Genomic DNA, 20,554 nt, shown 5'->3' with positions numbered 1-20,554 from the left:
TATATTAGCTAAACACACAAAACTACATCCTCAGTTATTATTCAAGAATAAAGTGCCCAGTGACTCGAGCTACAAACAAGTCTTTCAAATTCTTAAAATTCTGCATTTCGCACTTGAGGACCATCGTCCATGGTCCATCATCCAATAGCATGCATGTTACAGGCTCAAGTCAGGCTCTGTAAATGGCCCAGCCCGCCTGACACAAAAAAATGCAGTGGCACGAGGCCGGCCAATGGGCCAAGTCGGGTGCACCTCTAGGTGCACACCCATGCACACATTTAAGGTGCTTTCCTGTTCCAACTGACCACTGACATGTTCCATAACATATATGCAAAACTGTTATAACATCTTCAATGGAAGGGCCCAGTTTCCATATCGGTATAACACATGGCACAGTGACATGTTTCGTCTTTTGCTCTATTGTCAGTGTTTTTCAGATTCAGTGATGGAAGTGGCACTTGGTCTTCTGGAGCAGAAAAAAATTGCAGTTTTTCTCCACAACAAGAATTTGCTGTTTGGAGCAAGGAAACAATGCTTTGAAGCAGTAACTTACTGCTCTGGTACAAGGAGGAAGTCTGTATAAGTTAGTACTTTCTGAAACATTGCATTCAATATTTATTATACTAAGATGAAAGTTTTTTCTTCAACTTGCTCTTCCATCTTTTTATTATTATATAAGAAGATGAACACAAACACAGACATAACCCCAACTCACAGTTAATTCTGCATTTCAATAAAGAGTTATTTCTCTCCCAGCTGTCCTCAGCGTCGTTATCTGTTTTATCGGTTAAAGCGTTTCATCCACTTCACAAGTTGAATACGTATAGCCGCCCAATTCTTTATTAACATGGCGTCAGCACCGTGCAATGTGCAAGTAGAGTGTACTAGATTGGGGGAGTGGGTCCAACGAGGGCTCTGCGCTGAGGCATTTTTTATGGAAAATCCAGGTGGCGCCACTGTCACTTTCTTCCGAATGAGCGGCCCCGCTCGCCATCTGGACGCTTGTCATCGTCGGAGACCCTACCGCAGCTGCATGGAGCTTTGGCAGGCGGATACTCAGTGGCGGTAACACTGAGATTATTCCCCACCGATCTATTGTAAATAAAATGGAAAAAGACTGGTGGAAAGAACGCAAACGACGCAACAACGACGGTGCGTCGAGCAGACGACAGCTACTCAGCCCGCGAGCTCGCCTCAACCAATGAGCGCTGCCGAAACAGCCGGAGCCAACGTTTATTGGCCGAAGATTCAGATGGATAGATGGATGGATGGATGGATGAGGCTGAACCCTTTAAATCGGGCGGTGGCATACGCCACCTAGCCATGACTATTAACATATTTTGTACTTTGTGGTGGGCGAAATTTCACCCCTGCCTTGATTTTAGCCACCAATCAGATAACCTCAGTTTGGTTATTTCTACCCGCTTAAAGTCTATTCTGCCTTCACTGTCCCTAAACCCCAATGCTTTGAAAAAATCAGCCCCGTTGCTTTGCACTGTAGGGTTAAGCCCTTTACAGAAAAGTATGAGGTGTTCAGCCGTTCAGCGTGTCCAGAAGAAGGCGACGGCAGCGCCGCCCCATTTTCAGTGTTTTTTGCTTCACCCTCGCCGCTTGCTAAGGCGTCCACTGGACCCACTCCTCCATTCTAGTACACTCTAGTGCAAGCATAAGCTCACGCGCTTAAACCTCATGCTAGTCACAGCGTATGGTCTTCTAGGTTGTTCCATTCACAGCGAAACGTCTGTCCTTCTGCAAGATGCTGATGCACTATCTGATCGGTGCTCCCGCAATATAATTAAAGAATTCGGTGGCTGTACTATATCGATACTATATATCACTACAACTGAAATTACTAGCTGAGCGAGTTGGTAGCTGATCAGGAGAACGACTAAAAAGCCCAAATTGAGATAGAGCAGAAACAAGGACGCTATTTTAATTGTCCGCACAGGTTTAGGTAGAATAGCATCTGTGTTGCGTGGCATGTGCGGTCCATGTCTACTTCACTGTCACATTTTGGCAATTTTTATTCCATGTGCGAGCGGCCCAGTAGTACAGTGTAACTTTGTTGATACATTGATACGATTCGTTGATACGTTTTTCGGGATGATACGTTTTTCTTTCTTTTCCCAATAATATTATTTGGTTGGATAATATGTTCGATGATACGATTTTCGAATGATTTGATTTATTTTCTGGTTCCCATGAAGATCATATCAACGAGATTCCACTGTAATGAAATGCATATTACGTACTTGTCGATACAGTCGAACTCGTTTATAAAGAACTCAACAGTTCGCAAAAGGTGTTCGTTATATCAGTAGTTCGTTATAAATGGAGTCTCCTTTAAAAACGCTAAAAAATTAACCACACTGAAGCTGGCATCAGCAGTTGCAATTCGGCAACACTTTGGTCCGAAAACCAGATTTTCGGTGTCAGTTCTGTCCCCGGTGTGCACCTAGCTGCAAACTTCCGTTAGAAATGTTCATCTAAAGAACAAAATGTGGCACTGTGTAGCTCTTTCAAAACGGCGGCCGGTTTCGATCACCTGTCATTTCGAAACTGCAAGCACAGCCGCCACTTCTTATTCGAGAGCTTGTGTTATATTTCACTATCAGCAGGGTGTATTCTGCACACGAGAGTGAAGCGTTCTAGTAGGCTGGAAGCGCAAAACTTCGAAAACTACTGTGGCATGCCACCATTCTGCAAAGGTCTCAGACATGATGGCTTCGGCATTACGACTGCACGTCAGAAACACAACAGCCATAAAATTACGTATCATCATTGCGGCTGGACTGGAGCGGCGCGCCCACTGCCTGAGAGCCAGTTTGGTCGCGCTTCCATGCTTTGGCACATCGCGTGTGCCCTCTTTTTACCGTGACCAGGTTTGAAGCGTTCATTGTAGCAGTACAACGATTTAGAAAACGTTCATTATATCTGGAAGCAGTTTCCATGGGGAGGGTTGGAAAATCGTAAATGCACTGAAATGTGGTCGTTATAACCGATAGATTGTTATATCTGGGATCGTTATAAGTGGGTTCGACTGTATACCGCCGAGCAACTGCGAGAAAGGTGCGTCAAGCAGCTGTGCATTGTGCATCACCATAATTTAATAAAATAATAATTATTCTGATAGCAATTATATTGTTACGCACAAAGCGTTTACCTAAACCATACTAGGCAGGTCAATCAGTATGGTTGGCATTTTCCATATGGGCACTCTAAGCGAATTTCATTGATAGAGACTTGCCTTGGAGCCCTCGCGTCTCCAAGTTAATTGTTTCTCTCTCTCCCTCGTACATGACAAAGCGTTTGGCCACCATTGTAGACCTTCTCGCATTTCTCCAGGGGAAGTGCTGGGATGTAACAGTACCATCAATGCTGCAACTATATAAAGCGCTATTTTTGGGCTTCCTGTGGTACAGCTTACCTGTACTAGGTAATACTTGCACTACAAGTATCCACAGACTCCAGAGTGTACAAGCCCAAGCAATCAGAACTTGTATTGGTTTCCCAAAAACTGTGCAATCGATTGCAACCGTGGCCATTGTCACATACTCTCCTTTGACAGTCTACATTGGTACAGATGTCCTGAGAGTACACATCTGACATCTGACTCAGATTCCCTCACACCATCTTTCTTGCTTGCCAGCAAATAGGCCACATTCAACATTTGTCAAAAGTATTGTAAGACATCAATCCTACTTGCCATCACAATTCACGCCTGCTACATGATTATCAACCTCATTGTGGTGTCTGCACCGGCCACAAGTACAATTGACAATTCCGGGCATCAAAAAGAAAGCTGGAGCGCCGTTGCAAGCTCTGAAGCAAGCAACTTTGCAACATATTTACAACATCCACAGATTCCGGCAACATGTCTACACAGATGGTTCGGTAAAACTCAACAGCTCTGCTGCTGCAGTCATCATCCCAGCAAGATCTGAAGAAATCAAGTTTAAAACTTCATTTGTTACCACCTCAACAGTTGCAAAACTTGCGGCACTCGGTGCTGCACTTGATTTCATTAATCAGGAACCACCACAACAATGGACAGTTTTGAGTGATTCCAAGGCCGCCCGTAAGTGCATACAAAACCCAATGCGCCACGGACCCCATGAACAACTGGCCTCAGAAACAGGGGCGGCGCCAGGACCAGTGGAAGAGACTTAAGCGTAAGTTCTCAGCCCCCCCACCTCCCTCTGAAGAAACTCGCACGTCGTGGGTGCCCCCCCCCCCCCCCCTGTCAAAATATCCTGGCGCCACCCCTGCTCAGAAATACAAGATATATAATTGCAGCCGTGACAAGGGACACAACGTAATCTTTCAATGGATTCCAGGACATTGCAACATAAGTGGGAATGACCATGCCGACGAAGCTGCCCGATCTGCACATGAAAGTGGTCAATGTGTCTTGATTCCACTTTCAAGAACAGACGCTGAGGCTATGCTGCGATTTATGTCCCGTGAATGTACTTTGCCCCTGTGGGACTCGAACGCTTTCACCACGTGTCATTTGCGTTAGTTGTTTCCGGATATACGGATGCAGCTACTGCCTGGGTTACGACGACGTGAACAGACCATGCTGTACCATCTGTGGCTAGGCCAACAGCCCCACATGCGACATGTGCAGCACCGATGAGACGCTAGCACACATTACCTGTGTCTGCCTGAGCTATAGTGCTGAGAGACAAGTGCTGTGCAGAGTCCAGGACCAACTGGACAATCGTCCACTATCGGAACTAAAAGTTTCAGGTCAGTGCTCCGAAAGAGCATCCGCGCTAGAGGCATTACTCACGTTGCTAAGGTTCCTGTGGTCTACGGGCCTTCACAACAGACTAAGAATGCCGCCCCCTACCGCTCTATAGTGTACGCGGTTTGTTTGTGCTCGTCTCTCTTTCTCTTTCTTCCCCTTCCATTCTATTTTTATCCCCCTACTCCTTCCCCCCGTGCAGGGTAGCCAACCGAAACTACCTCTCGTTAGCCTCCCTGCCTTTCTATGCATCCTTTCTCTCTCTCTCTCTCTCTCTCTCTCTCTAAGCTAATTTCCACTATCAGCGTCAAAGTTGCCATGAGGTGCCATATAAAGTTCAAGTGTGATAAACTGTGGCCGTTTGTCGCATGCTGTAGGTGTGAGGGTGAGTCGAGAACGTGGTGGCCTGATAGATAGATAGATAAAACTTTATTACAAAGATAGAGTTTTGTCTTGCCCCGATGGGGAATCGCTAATGGTCAGGGCCCCTAGTCCAGGGCTCCACTGGCTCTTGCCATCTTCTCTGCTCTCTGGATCAGCTTGAGCTGGACGTCGAGGGCCGAGCTGCACAGCAGTGCCTCCCTCGTGATGTTCGTGTCATGGTGTTCTATGTTGTGTAGCGTACACTCCCACGTAATGTGGTATAGGGTTGGTGTGGCCCCGCACCACGGGCATTCGTCCCTGTAGGCTGTGGGGTGCATGCAATGTAATATGTGTAGGTTCGTGTAAGTGCCTGTCTGGCAGCGGCATCCTCCGTCTTTAGTATTCAATGGGGTGGGGGATATCGCAAGCGACTCCCTCTGTGGTAGTTCAAGATTGCTGAATACTCGGGGTCAACTGGGTCAGGGTCATTTGCCTTGTCTCACCTGTGCAAGTGAGCAGGGAGGTGAGCGCGTGCTAGGAGGAGAGCAAGAGGGGGCAGGTTAGCATGCGTGTCCTCTCCTAGTCCGGCCGCGGAGCAGCCAAGGGTGCCCTAACTTGGAGATACTTTGCGGTGAGTGCAAAGTTCAGGTGAGCCAACATGGCTGATAGCCTCGTGCGTTCTCAGGCTCCTAGTTTGCGTTGAAGCGAGAGGCAGCCTGAAGAGGAATTCGCCTGCCGCTGCTGCTTTTTGACTGAGATCTGGTGATGTTTTCCCATGCGCAAGTGACTCGAGTGTTAGTTTAATTAGTAAGCAACTTCTTTACTGCAACTTATACAGCCAATAAAATAACAAACTTTGCTTTGTATAGTTGTCGAATACTTTGCTATTGCTATCAATGTTTCGCCTTTCGGGCAAAAGTGCATTGGCACCGGTTGGTCAACATAATGCTGGGTGGCAAGCTGTCACGGAATGCTCGCAGTCTGGGTGTTTGTTCCAGACACTTTGTTCCAGCCACGTCTTCAGCAACCTGATGTGGGATCACATGCACTGACTATACTAGTGGCCAAAGTAGCGAAGACCGAGTACACGGGCAATCTGTAGGGAACTACAACGAACTCGCCTGCGATATGCTTGTGTCCTTACTGAATGGGACAGCATAGAGAAAGCTCTAAACTAACAAAATCGTGCGTGACGCACATCAGGCTGTGTAACAGACTAGCGACACGTAAACATCAAATGCCTCTGTGGCCACGATCATCGTGTTAAGTAGAGGCTATTTCTATGAAGCGCTGGACAGAGCAAAATTAGGTGGTCTTTTGTACCACTGGCATTGTAAAAAAGCAATGAAATTGATTTTTACTTGAAAAGTCTTTTTTTTTTGCCTGTCCAATTATTCAGATATTTGAAGCGGGTGCGTGTCAGCACAGGCCTGGCACAATACCTGCCATAAATGACAATTTGGTGCAGCATGTAGCAGCTTTTCCTTCACTGTGCAGTTTGACACATTGGCGCAGCACTTCCATCACTACAGATTCCTAGCATTTTATGCACATGAAGGATGCATGCAAATGATAAATTTTGTGTTTGACACTGTCTAAAGCATGTTGGCAGGTTGGTTAGTTGGGATTTATGATAACACAGTGCAGTGTAACTGGATGAGAACAGAGAAAAATTTGACACACACAAAGTGCTAACTTCCAACTACAAATTTTTGCTTTTGCACACACAATATATATATATATACATACACATAACCGAGCGATCGAAAGCAAAAACAAGAATGTTAACATTTAAAAGCCCACACCTAGGAACCAACACATGTCAAACAGCATAAACACAACTTGCTAGGTAAATGGCTATCTCGATAACTCGAGAAACTGCATCTCTTTTTCCAATGACACTGTCCTTCTTTTCTTTTGTTTGTCACAAAAGCTTCAGGTACATAGGTACAATCAGCATAAATTCAAATGCAAACAATCCCAAAAACTACTCCAATGCGTTATTTCATTTGCAGGTTCACCTGCCCTTAGCAGGAATCCTGTGACAAACATCAGTTTGCGGATGTCCAGTCCACCTGTATTTGTAACAACTGCTTAATTCATACTCCAAATCGTACACTACTACTCCATGCTTCGAAACTGCCTACAGAGTGATCACACATCACCCTTATATGTACAGTAATACTTTATTAATAAGTACCCGCTTAATAAGTACTCATTCTGTTTAAATATAGTTGCGACGAATCCCCCGCCCTGTCGCCATTGAATCTAATGTATTGGCTGACCGCTTCAGCCACAGTCGCTTACCACATGCCAAACGGTTAGTGCATAGTGTTTACTTCATTTTTCAATGCGTAAAAGTGTGGAATCAGTCAAATGTCATGCACGCAGACCACAAATACTAGCAAAATTGCAGTGCACAGAACTTTTCCGGACTGCAATTGCCACTGACAGTGACGTCAAAACACGGTAGCAATGATGCGTTTCCTGCTACCATAGCTTCTAGCACTTCCATGTCGTCGTCATGGATGACGACGTGGATGATGGCCCTTCTGTATCCGACACAGCTAGTGCGTTGACTGTCATGAGGGCGTTCACAGAGAAGTGGGGCCTGAAGGAGAAACTGGCTCACAGCTTGATGAGCTTGAGGATGCCATCGTCGCCGCAAGGCCGCCACGGCAACAGATTTTGTGCTGCCTGCTCGCAAACAAAACTTGTTTGCGTGTGTGTTTGAGTGAGAATTAAAACATTTTATTGGCCGGTAAGTCTATAGTCACTCATCTGCCATTGTCGGTTAATTAGAACATCGCTTAGTGCGTACCTGATCCACATTACCCGACAACTACATATTAACGAGGTTTTACTGTAATAATGCCTAACAGGCATTCATCCCTGTTTGCATTAAATTTATGCTGAACAAAACCACTTTGCTACACAACACACACACAAAAAGCATGGTTTTGAATAAAACTAGAATATCTGGAAATAAAAGCAGCTTGTTACTTCATGCATTTTGTTAAATCTAGGTTTGTCTGTATACGAAAATAAAACAACACAAAGGCACTGTTTTAATGGGCAAGGCCACCGACCGAACATTTACACATATGTCCTCGGTTGTGCTTTTCTGTGCTCACATAGTGTTCAGTTCAGCCATCTATACACAAGATGTGACCAAGCTATATATGCAAATGCACACTCACCCTGGCCTGAGACCCCGTTCCTGTCCTGCACCAAACAGGAGTGGATACAGTGGCTTAGAGTCTCGAAAGTACAGGGCTCCTGTTCTGGGTCCATAGAACTGGGCAAAAGAAAAATGCAGAGAGGTGCCAAGCAGAACCCCTTAAACCTGGCACAGTGTAGCAGAGGCATCATAAAGGTCACACAGGTTGCTGAGAATTCCGATTCATGATAAGCTCTATTAACAATATTGTATACGAGGTCTGTCCCAAAAGTTTATGCAGTGCAGTCAAAAAATGTTAATTTCACAAACTTGCAGATACATCAATGTGGTCAACTTCAAAATACTCCCCATTAGACACAAGACACTGGTTCCATCTCTTCTTACATTGCTGAAAGCACTCTCGGAAGTCTTCTGTTGAGTGCTTCAGCAGCAATGTCATTTTCTGTTTAATTTATGTCACGTTGGCCACAAATTGCCGTCCCGGGAGGACCAGTTTCCATTTGGTAAGCAAAAAAGTCATAGGGAGCTTAATTTTACGAGTAGCAAGGATGTTCCATCACAGTGATGGAATTGCATGCCAAAAACTCATGCACTATCAATGCACAGTGCACAAGGGCATTACCGTAGTTATCGTAGATAACTAGTGGACCATTATAGTTACAGAATGGATGCCAAGGGAAAAGCGCAGTCGAGGTCAGCAGAGAATCAGGTGGTGTGATGAATTAAGAAAATTTGTAGGCAAAACTTGAAATCAGTTAGCGCAAGACAGGGGTAATTTGAGATCGCCGGGAGAGGCCTTTGTCCTGCAGTGGACATAAACCAAGGTTGATGATGATAAGTGGAACCAGAAGCTGTGGATCCAATGGAAATTTTTCCCTACATAGAGATTCCAAAAAACCTAGTCTTGTCATCTCGATTGTTGTTATGCTCATCATATTTTGCAGAATTCACTGCAGCATACACAATGTGGAAAAGCAAGATACATGCAAGCGGTCTCCGAAAATAATTTGAGCGTGTGAGGCCAGCAATACAAATGCTTCTACAGTACTGCTCTAACATGAACCGCAGAGAATGATGCACACTGATTCTTCTAGATACATAAAATATGATGCACCAAAGGAGGTCTCTGTCCATGAAGAACACCACAAAATGGTAATTAAAAACTCATTGAAAACATAATCTACAGTGACAGTTGGACTCAATAATCAATACCCCTGACCAGTAGTGTCACTCGGCTTTCCAGGACCCAGTGCAGCTGCTTCGCATGTTAAACCATTCAGCCTCCTCTTTTTTTTTTGTTTTCCTCACTCCCTCCTACTTTGTGCGCATATTTTGTATAGTGAATGTGAAATAATTTAAAACGGCAATGCTCCTATTTCTCCCAGTAATTCAAGATTTATTTCTGTAAAAATAAAGACGATATGGGGCCAGTTCGACACATCTCATTTTGTGAGAATTCTAGAAATTGTGCCACTAGATAGTGCGAACTCTGAGCCCACAGTTAGCAACTACAATGTCATATATTAAAATAATATAAAGTAAACAATGCCCTGGGAGCAGACGTTTATCGCATTTGGCTACTTGCCATGGAGAAAACAAAGGCTCGAGTGGCGACTGCAGCACAGCCGCCGCTCAGCGGGCTGCCCCGCCTGCTGCTGTCGTTACATGCGATTCTCTGCTATTGAATATATCCAGACACTCCGTGCCATCAAATATGACACAAATTTTCACTACGAATTGAACTAAATTTTAGTCTCTCTAGAGCTTAAAATGTTTTGCACAATTCTTTGTCAAATACATAACAACACAGAACTCAGGGCCCTGTGCTCCTGATACACTACAAGCCAGCACAGGTCAGAATGTATAGCCCAAACAAATCCAATTACACAAGAGGCACTGTGCAAATATACTTAACCCTTTCAGGCGCCCATTAATTCTGTTGATTGAAATCTTGCTTTCACTGCATTTCTTACATCTTTAGAGTCATAAAAAGCATACAGTTGTAAAATTAAACATTTTGCATTCTCTAGTGAGTTTGTCAATTTAGCAGAATGTGGCCTTCATGTGAAAACCTACTACTGGAACATCAGATATGAGAACAACTATTTCATGCCTAGCCAGGTTGAAAAGTACCTATCCAGCCACTTGAAAATTACACCAGCTGCAAGACATAGAGCGAAAAATGAAAGAAGTTATCCTGCTACATACAACCACATACTGACACCAAGCAAGGACACCCAACCGTCTACCTTCTCACTCGCTTTATTCAAACATATTGCATATGTTATTCAAACTTGCAGTGCTATTCCAATAAGAAGTGTTTTTCTTTCATCAATCATCAATCAGAAGGCTGTCTTTCTTTGCTGGTTGATACCCTTCAGGAGAGTCCCAATAGTCTCAACAGACTACAAATACAATGCACCAAAATGGCCATAAAAGAAGCATCATCATGGATAACCAAGTAACAAAGCAGGAGGACTTTTTAGGTTATCCATATTTTAAATATCATTACATTTATCAATGCTTTTGCTGTTGATGCACTATCTTGGTGGACACAATTGTGAACTTAGCGATTCAAAGGTTTGAGCTTAGATATTTCGATAAAGTTAAAATATAGGCAACAAACATTGGCATGACAGCTTTCACAGCCTCAATCACGAAACATAAAATTATACGGTTGCTGCTTTCATATTTAGAAAGCCCTCCTAGGTGGGATTCATTTTCCTTTCCAACTTCCTAGGCATAGAAGTACAGGCAAAAGGTGAGCTCCACCTACCTTATGCCCTGCAATGGTCAAATAGTCCACCTTCAGATCATCCACATTCACAGCCACTTTGCCGAGTGCTTGCGCAGCATCCGTGTGAAAAAGAACTTCTGGGAGGCTGTCTTTCTTTCTTTGCTGGTTGACAGCTTTCAGGAGTGTCCCAATAATCTCAACTGGCTAGAAATACAATGCACCAAGATGGCCACGTCATGGATAACCACGTAACAAAGCAGGAGGATTTTTTAGGTTATCCATAGTCATTTGCTATCCACAGAGGTTAAAAGTGAACAGTACGCAGATTCAAAGTACATGTTTTCATGCAGTCTCCTTTCTATCGTTTTACCAAAAATAAAATTTGTAAGTTCTCCCTCCTGACTAGAAACAACCTGTAGAAACCATGCACTCTGTACAGCTCAACTATAATATAATAAAAATCACATTTATAAGCCTTAACTAATCCAGCGCCCTTGCTCACAAGTTTTATTGCAATCACTAAGGGAAGAAAAAGGAATGAGCAAGACCAAAAGCACTGCTATTGTCTTGCCTTTTTGCCCACAGTCATGGAGAAAACAGAGAGGAGGGACAGAAAAGTTACAAGCCGGGATGGTAGAACAAGAAAAATGTACACATAAATGTACACGGCCATTTTCAAGTTTCATACCCAAATCACAGCATCTGTACACTGGTAGGACATCAAGAAATTTTTTTGCCCGTTTGCGCTGTTTTCATTCAGAAAGAGTTAGCAAAGCTGACTTGGTTTAGTCTGATTCATTTAAAATACAACATGTTTATTGTTTATAGATAAACCATTAGGCCCTGAGCGAACACTGTCCAAATTTTGCTACATCACGAAACAGCACAAGAACTCCAAGCCCATCTTTTATTTTTTGTATTCTTTCCTGGTTTACAAAAGCTCTGCTGAAATTTAAGACTTGTGTTTCTGGTACTCCTGAAGTGTACATTAACGATCCAGCTTAACTCAATGTTGCTGTTTTACTGTCCCCTTTAAAGGGCCCTGAAACACTTTTCTAACTACAGTTAAACCTGCTTATAACGAACCTCCATACAACAAATTCCTGGATATAACGAAGCTTTTCTATTCCCTGCCGTTACTCCATAGAAGCACATGTATTTGAGACCTACGTAACGAAGTGGCAGCGGGAGATCCCCTCGAAATAACTAATTTTCCCGCCGACAACCTAGAGATTTCGCGCAAAATTTTGTCATTTTTGCGCGAGCAGCAACTGGAAGCACCTTCGTCGCCGCGACGGAATGCGAAGCGGCGACGGCGCACTTGGCGCGCTCGAATTCACGGCGACTGCAAGATGAGAGCGAGCGCACGTGAGCGAGGCGGGCCTGCATTCCTTGACCCGATGATCTTGCCGCCGCAGGCGTGACCTTTCCCCTTCCCTTCATTCAAACCTGATCCCGCCGCTTGCTGCAGCTCGAGTACGACCCTAAATTTGCGCTACCATATCGCCATCGGCATTTCAATATGGCCGCCTTCTACGCACTTCGAGCCTAGCTCCAGTAGCTTCGACCATGTGCTGTAGTACGTGTGCTTAGGCATTAGTCTACCAATTTAGTTAAACAGCAAATGTTTACAAGTTTATACGGCCAATAAAACTACTATCCTTACTTTGTATAGCTGTCTGCTAATTTGCTGTCGCAATCGATGCTTCACCTTTCGGGCGAAACTGGGACGTTTTTGCTCATCGCAACTTTAGTGTATTGGCAGTAAATCTTGAGCGATAGTTGTATTTCTGTATGAAAGCATGAGGTGCACGGTACTGTAAAGGACTTTTTTTTTCCTCTCTTTTGGTCACGGAAAACGGGTGCGCGTTACAATCGAGGGCGCGTTAGAATCGAGTAAACACGGTAAATACGGCCGAACCTGCATATAACGAAATCCTCTTTATAACGAAGTTTGTCAATTTCGTTATATCCAGGTTTAACTGTAATCATAGAGTGACATCACTATTGTGCTGCCTCATGAATCTCCTGCTGCACAATTTTTTTTAATTCTTCAAGCACAAGCAAAGTTAAACATAGTTATTGAACTGATAAGTGGCTTTCTTTCTTTTCATTCCCCCTAGCACGCTAGAAGGGGAAGCAGCTATAGGGCACAAAGGAGCATTGCCCCGCAGAGGGCTGCCCAAAGGTTGAGCGTCTCGGTGGCGACACATCTCGGTGGCAGCACCCCATGACGGCTGCGGTATCTAGGCTAAGCTTTTCATTTTGGAGGCCCCGAGCAGCAGACGCAGCAACAAGCAACTGTCGTGTATAGACTGGCAGAGCAAAAATTAAAGGGTTTATTCTGTATTTTTGAGATCGCAGACATATATATTTTTCATTTATTTCACTCAAATGAGCAATAATTGTACTAGTGAGAATGTTTTCGCGATCACGAAATCAGCCAATAGCTGTTGTACGTTCAGCTGCTCAAGATAGCGCTGCATGACGACATTGTGGAAGCAAGAGCAAGAGATTTTTCACTGCTTTTGAGCCGAGATTGTGAATTCCCTGCTGCATGCACTGCAGTAATATTATTGTGATAGCAATTATATGGACACTTCAACCGGATTTCTGCCGTCGCCGTGAGGTTCCCTATAGATAAAATCTTCGCCACGCGCCGTATGCCCGAGCGGAAGCGTGCGGGGATGCGCGCTATCACGGAGAGCGAACGCACTCAATCACCCACGCGCAAGCAAGGAAGCGGGAAGCCAGCGCCGGAGGGAGCGCTGGGGGGGGGCACTTCTACTCCGCCAACAACCGCGCTCCACACGACTCTGACCTTTATGCACCGTGCATTCGCCGCTCAGTTTCCGTTGAAGCGATAGACCGCACGTACCTTTGCCCGCGGCGGCGTATGCGCTTGCTGCCAGCGTTTTGACAGTCGTTGTCTGCAGTCATTCAGTGTGATCTATTCATGTTTGTTTGTGCGCGCTCACACCACGCTTGTTCATTCAGTTAGTAATAGTCGGGCCACATTTTCCAACGCATGCTACACATGCAATGCTGCCCGGATCGGCAGTGCAGCACTACAGGCGTGTCCCTTCACACGCGCTGCCCACGGGAAGCGCTTCTCACCAACACCACCGTTTCACACGCGCCTTCTCGTGGTCATCGAGTCTCTCTTCATGTCGGTCTACTTACGCCGCAGCACACCTGCTTACTTAATCAGCTCATGTTTACTACAACTCATATTGCTACCAAAGCCGCTCACCTTACTTCCTATGACATTGCTGTGTTTCTATCGCATTTATTGCTTCGCCCTTAGGGCGAAACTGTGACATTTTTTGGCTCACATGTTCACAGGAGCCTCATTAACAGATCGGCAATGTTTTCTCACTAAGTTCAAAAAGTGTTTCAGGGCCCCTTTAACGTGTGCTGCAAGATTCATAGTAAACCACAAAAATGTGTTCTAAGCTTCACAGTATTAAAAAAACTTTACTACAAAATACCAATCAAATCTATCCACTAGAAGGGCTTTGAAATGATTTTGACAACTGCACAGATACACTCTTTCAGTAGGCACAGTCATTAATTGAAATGAAGGGACAACATTAAAGGGACTGACAACCAATTTTCATAGTACTCATTTTTTTATAGCAATGGAAAGTTTACTGGTCAGGGTCTCTAATCATGAAGTGGTAATGTGGAAAACGCCGTGGAACATTTTTTATCAGAATCTTTCGATTTGCAGTGAGGATGAAGTCATTCACTGGAAGCATGCTGAAAACAGTGATAGGCGAGTGCGATAGCGATTATATGCCAGCACTGGTGGGAGGCAGACGATAAGTTTGGCCGTAGCTGTGAGAAAGTATTTTGTTTATCAAGCCGATGTTTCTGCAATTTAGGTTTTCCAGTTCTAAATTATTTCTACAATTAGCTACATATTTTCATGGTTTCATATTAGCTGCTTTGGCCATTAACCAGTCAAGAGTGTTCTTCAACCAAGCCAAGTTTTTGAAAGCGAAACAACGCTTTTACACATGACATGCAGTTCAGCGTGTTGACGTAGCCATGCGTATGTTAATATTGTAGTGCCGGCACCCATTTATGCCACAACTAGTCAATGGCATTTTGTATCTCACAGAGAGATCACACAACTCTGGATACCTACTTGCAAACTTGCACACATACAACAACATATGCACCGCCACTCATTGTGCAATCACATGTGGCGCTCGTTAGTGTGGACTTTTACTTTGCAATATGCATAGAATAAAGTGCAAGCGTCTGATAATATACGAACTGCAATTCTAAGCAATGAGCATGCTGTACTTAACAGCCGACTTACGTACAGCAATCTTGGTACTCCAGGTGATACACTACACCTGGAGTACCAAGATATTACCGCCAGGCCGAGCACACCGCTTACTGGTTTATGACATTTTCTTTTCCAATTTAAAATTATAATTTCCTCTTAAATTGTGAACAGCGTACTAGATTCTCTCACTATAAATCATGGTCATTTCATTTCCATCAACGTCTTGCCACACATTCTGGCAAGTTGTCAGTCCCTTTAAGTGTGCCATGTAAAACTTGTAAACTATAATTGAATTCTACAGGTTTCGCATCCCTGCTGATCAAAGCAACGACTCTACATGCATTTTCTTGCAGCCGTGCCCATCCTATGTGCAATGGGTGAGCGATTTCACTCAGGCAAGCAATCTCACTGGCTTCCTGTGAGGCGTTATCTGCAATACCTTCAACACCACAGTGCGTAAGTACCTTCACCATGTTTATACATAACGATTTGCTTACCTGCAACAAGGAAAACAAAGGCAATAAATACTAACAATTTTTCAGGACAATGGCTGGTAATGTGGACCACCTTCTACAGCTGCAGTGTGCATGCATGCATTTGTGCGTATGCACATGTGCAAGGAAAGTAGTGGAGTAAACAGCTTATTCAAAAGTGGTAGCCTGATTAAGGGGACACTAAAGGCAAATACTAAGTCAAGCTAAGGTGATAGATTAATGCTTGAACGTCTAAGGCATTAATATTGTCAAGAACAGAGCTTTAGTAATCAAGAAATTGAGGTAAACGTAGAACATGACTTGAGACTCCACTGGCACATCGTAGTACTATCCCGCTGACCTAGCAACTCCTCATTAAAATTCTGTCCCTTGTACTCAACCACTGATAATGAAAGGACTATTGCATCGCATTATAATACTAGAGATGCTACTTGTCTACTTCTATTCGATTCTCAGAAAAACACTCACTAATGTTACCCTTGACAATGACGCGGTGGGTGGTCAAAAAGGTTGTTTTCGCTCAACTCTGCGCCGCCCGCGCTCTCGTGTTCTGGTAGTTCCTGTATTATGCAGTGCGGTGCTTGTTTTCCTGGCTCATGATGCTCATAATAAAGAGGCAACCATATGCACGTGATATTCAAGTGACAGACAGATCTTGCCAAGCTGTTACGCCTCACTGTGGGACAACTTCTTTCTGGAGTTTTACGTGCCAAAACCAGTTCTGATTATGAGGCACGCCGTAGTGGAGGGCTCTGGATTAATTTTGACCCCCTGGGGTTCCTTAGCGTGCACTACAACGCAAGAACATGGGCGTTTTTGCATTTCGCCTCCATCGAAATGCAGCCGCCGCGGCCGGGATTCAATCCCGGGATCTCGTGCTCAGCAGCGCAACGCCTTAGCTGACTAAGCCACCGCGGCTGGTCTGTAGGACAACTATATACATCGGTACGACATTGAGAAAAAAAAAAGGGAGTGACAAACTTCTGTTGTTGTCTGAATCAATACCAATCAAGCGCTCACAAAATAATCTCAAACGTGCTGCAAGGCCAATGTTTTAACCAGAGGGTACCAGATCTAGTCTTCCCAGTAAATATGCATTCCATGTCATCAGCGGTAAATAATTTAGTGCCATCACACAGCTAGAAATAAAAACACTTTCACGACTTCATATCCTCCGAGACTCTGGCACACTCGCGATCTCGGATGCTTTGTACAGTAGACTTCCGTTAATTTGACTGTGGTTGCTTTAATTTTTCAGTTAATTCAATCCCGATCTAAGGTCCCAGCAATGCCCATGCAATGCTATGGGCCCAATCTTTCGTTATTTCAGTCCTAAAATCGGTCTTCACTCTTCACCAGATTATTCAAACTTGACCCGTCAGCACGCATGCACATGACCCCTAAGGTGACCCCAATAGCGATTACTTTGTGGCAGCATCCGTCTCACGGGAGCATGGGGGACAGGGAATACACATGTAATCTTCCATCGAAAACGCCTACTTTCAGCCTGGCCAAAAAAAATTTTCAAGCAATAGCTGTAGCTCACAGTGTCTTATAACGGTATTTATCCAATTCTAACACGCGCCTTTTACAGTAAAGCAAAGCTGTTAGCTTTTAGTTGGTCGGCATTTTTCGGGTCTGCAACCGTTAGCAAAAATGTGAGCCGATCCCAGAGGTAGTGTAATAACAGGCCGATGCGTGGCGGAGGTGAAGCAGGCTTCAAGCACTCGGCAAAGTGAAGCGAAAAGTGTATAAATTCTTTGGAATCATGCATGCAACATACAGAACAGCATTCGTTTCAATAAAAGACAAGCACAAAACAAGCATCCAAAAAACACATTTGATGACTAGCCCACGAGAAATTCATAAGGGCGTTCTATGCCACTTCTCGATGCATGCGTCCATGGCGTAATGGCGTAATGGTCCATGGCATAATCAGGCTTCTGTACTAAAGGTCGTGTTCAAATCCTGCCATCGAGCATTTTAGATGCGAAGCATCTTATGGTCAGGGCTATGTCACTCCCTCCCTCCCTCCCTTTCTCCGCCGTGGGGCGTCCACACCCTTACTGCGCATGCGCATCCTCCTCCCCCTCCTCTCCTTGTCTCCTCCCCGACGCTCCTCTCTGGATTGCGCAACGAATGGCAACACCTGTGGCTCCGCGCGCGATAATGCGAAGCAGCTTAGGTTAAAGACGCGACGGTAGGCGATCCAAAGGCACCGGCAACAGTTACCGACGCCGCGCGCGTTCGGTGCGAACGCGGGCAAAACGCCGACGGCATCGACAACAGTTCTGCGCGTTGCTGGTGCTGCTGCATGTCCAAGTTTATACAGCTGACAAAACTACCTTGAGTCGACCCCATGGCTGCTTTGCATACTACTCAGGGTTTGTCTACGGGAGGATGGTGTAATTTTTTTTAATAATTTCTATTTATTTAGACATTACTTTGTTGAAAATGACGAGTTTACAAAGTCACGAAGCCGTTTGAAGCCAGAAGAATGAAGTTTAGGCAAATCCGTGTATTTCCCATAATTCCCATGGTGGCTGAACCGCCCCCTATTGCCGCTCCTGTAGACACTCCCGTTGCATCACTGCTACGGGTTGGCCACGCAGAGTTAGGGCTCCCGAGGAACCACAGCGACCACAAAGCGATTATCACTACCATTACTCTAAACTAATAAAACATTTCATACAGCCATCAGCAGGTGTAGTGGTTCTGCAACAGCTTCGCTGGACATCCACTTTCACAGGGCCGGAATGCTGAGTCAACTTTCTTTTTTTTTTTTTTCTTTTTTAATTCGGCCGGAAATTGCCTGCACCATGTAATGAAATACGAAACCAAAACCACCTTCGCAGTGTTCATATGCTTTACCGCATGACATTACCGCGGCAAAACCTTGCAACTTTGCAAAACTGACTTTGCAAAACCTTGCAACAAAGCAGACTTTAGGAAACCGGTTGTCATTGTGCAACACATATTACACTTCTGCCCATTTTCTTGCAAAAAATCAAGTACGCGTTAGATTGCTAGTTTGTTTAGGAGCTTTAATGGAATTTCAACGTTAGTTTTCCACATAAAGTGGGCGCGCATTTGATTCGGGGGCGTGGTAGAATCAGGCAAATACTGCCAAGTGAACCAGCTATGTGTTCTCACGTCTTTAATGCATCTTGTTTAATTTGACCCGCCGGATAATTTGAGAAATTTTTCGGTCCCGTCAGGGTTGAATTAACGGAAGGCGACTGTACTCCGTGCGAGATTAGACGGAGCGAAGGCTGGTTTTACTATTTATTTCTTGTTGGCAGGAAGAGAGCAAGTAGCAAGAGCGAATTCGGATCGAGGCTGGCGCACCGGTTGCTGTCATGTTGTTACGCAATCATGTGGCAACAGGTGGGCGCCGCGTGAACTTATGGGCGAGAAGCAAAAATTTGGCAAACAGCAGAAAATTCCGGGTCCATGTGACATCTTGCGATGATGTCCGAGTCTTCACTTCTCGCCGTGCTTTTGCGTATTACGCAAGAAAAAAAAATGAACCATAGTGCCGGTTGTCGGGCACTCATTTACTCATCAACAGCAGCAAAAGGTGGTAATGGTGCATGCAGTGTTGAAACTCCTAGCTCAAGGCGAGGCGATCTGAATTGCACTAGAGCAATGCAGACCCTTCAGATGCAATTTTCTCTTACACTAAGTCGTTCTGCAAATGTCCCCGAAATGTTCTGCGTGTGATTTCTGGAATTATATTTTAACATAATATTTGCCTTTAGTGCCTCTTTAAGTGGAAGACCCAGGATTCTGCATCAATAAAAGGGAAGGGTGAGAAAGAATGTAACAAAAGTTAGGACTGAAATAGCAATGGCTGCCAGTAAAGCATTAGAGAAATATTCTCGAAAAAAATTGCTGAAATTATGTATTCTTCAGGCACAAGTGAAAAGCATGCCTGGACCTGCACCTGCCAGCACAGTACTCTTTCTGCCTCAGGTGAACCAGCTTCTACAAAAAAGGCACGTGCGGGGGGTGCAGCTAACAAATGCCATGAGAAAAGACATGCCAGGTTGCACTGATCATAGCAAGAGAAGTGGAAACAGGTTCAAGCTGACTGAAAACCGACATCGGCAACATGAGACAACACAATGTTCATGTAGGTAGGACATGAAAAGCAGCTGACAAGAAAAGCAGCGACTTGAAAGGAGGGGAACCTTTAAAGGGACACTAAAGAGAAACAGGAAGTTCAGCTGGAATAAAAGAGGGATCTTCAGGAATGCATGCAGTTTTTGTTGGGTGCAAAAATATGAGTTATTAGCGGAGAAATTCGTAAACAAAGACCAAATATCTCTTCCTCAATTTCTCTCACCCCAGATTTGGCGCTGAAGCAGTGTCGTCACAGATTTCATTGCTCTCAGCAAATCAGAATGCGCCATGATACGTCACCGCTTGCGTAAACGGCCGATGTGCTGGCTGCATCATGGCTGCATGGTGACGCTGCGTTCGCGTTCGCCGCGATCGATACCGTTGCTGCCACTGAACCTTGCAACGAAGAGCTCGCCAGGGAAGCAGGACTGCATTTCAGCGCTATTTAGTGAAATGGAGCGCGAAATGATCCTCCGTGCTCGAGTGGTAGGTGTTTCCACGTGTTCGATGGCGGTGAGCCGCCGGCCGCGCTGGCGGAAAGCAGAGCCTCGTTTTCGTCTACGGAAGGCGAGGCGAGGCGTCCCGTCCGCCAGGCGACGATCTT

General features: G+C 44.8%; 1 protein-coding gene across 2 annotated transcripts in view; it reads right to left on the bottom strand.

Moving 5' to 3' along the window:
• LOC119446818 (selenocysteine lyase-like) overlaps positions 1–20,554 on the bottom strand; it is a 41,172-nt gene that overhangs the window by 14,047 nt on the left and 6,571 nt on the right. For both annotated transcript variants that reach the window (XR_007466175.1, XM_037711380.2), the window contains exons 7-8: positions 11,071–11,235; positions 8,314–8,411 (exon numbers count right to left, since the gene is read on the bottom strand). Coding sequence is in view for 1 of the 2 variants with exons in the window: in XM_037711380.2 (XP_037567308.1) it covers positions 8,314–8,411; positions 11,071–11,235 (263 nt within the window). In the remaining variant the exon portion in view is untranslated. The remainder of the gene's footprint in view (positions 1–8,313; positions 8,412–11,070; positions 11,236–20,554) is intronic.

The sequence above is a fragment of the Dermacentor silvarum genome, chromosome 3 (genome assembly GCF_013339745.2).
Source record: "Dermacentor silvarum isolate Dsil-2018 chromosome 3, BIME_Dsil_1.4, whole genome shotgun sequence".
Taxonomy (NCBI): domain Eukaryota; kingdom Metazoa; phylum Arthropoda; class Arachnida; order Ixodida; family Ixodidae; genus Dermacentor; species Dermacentor silvarum.
Note: the sequence above shows the minus strand (reverse complement) of the source record. Positions and strands in the feature narration are given on the sequence as shown.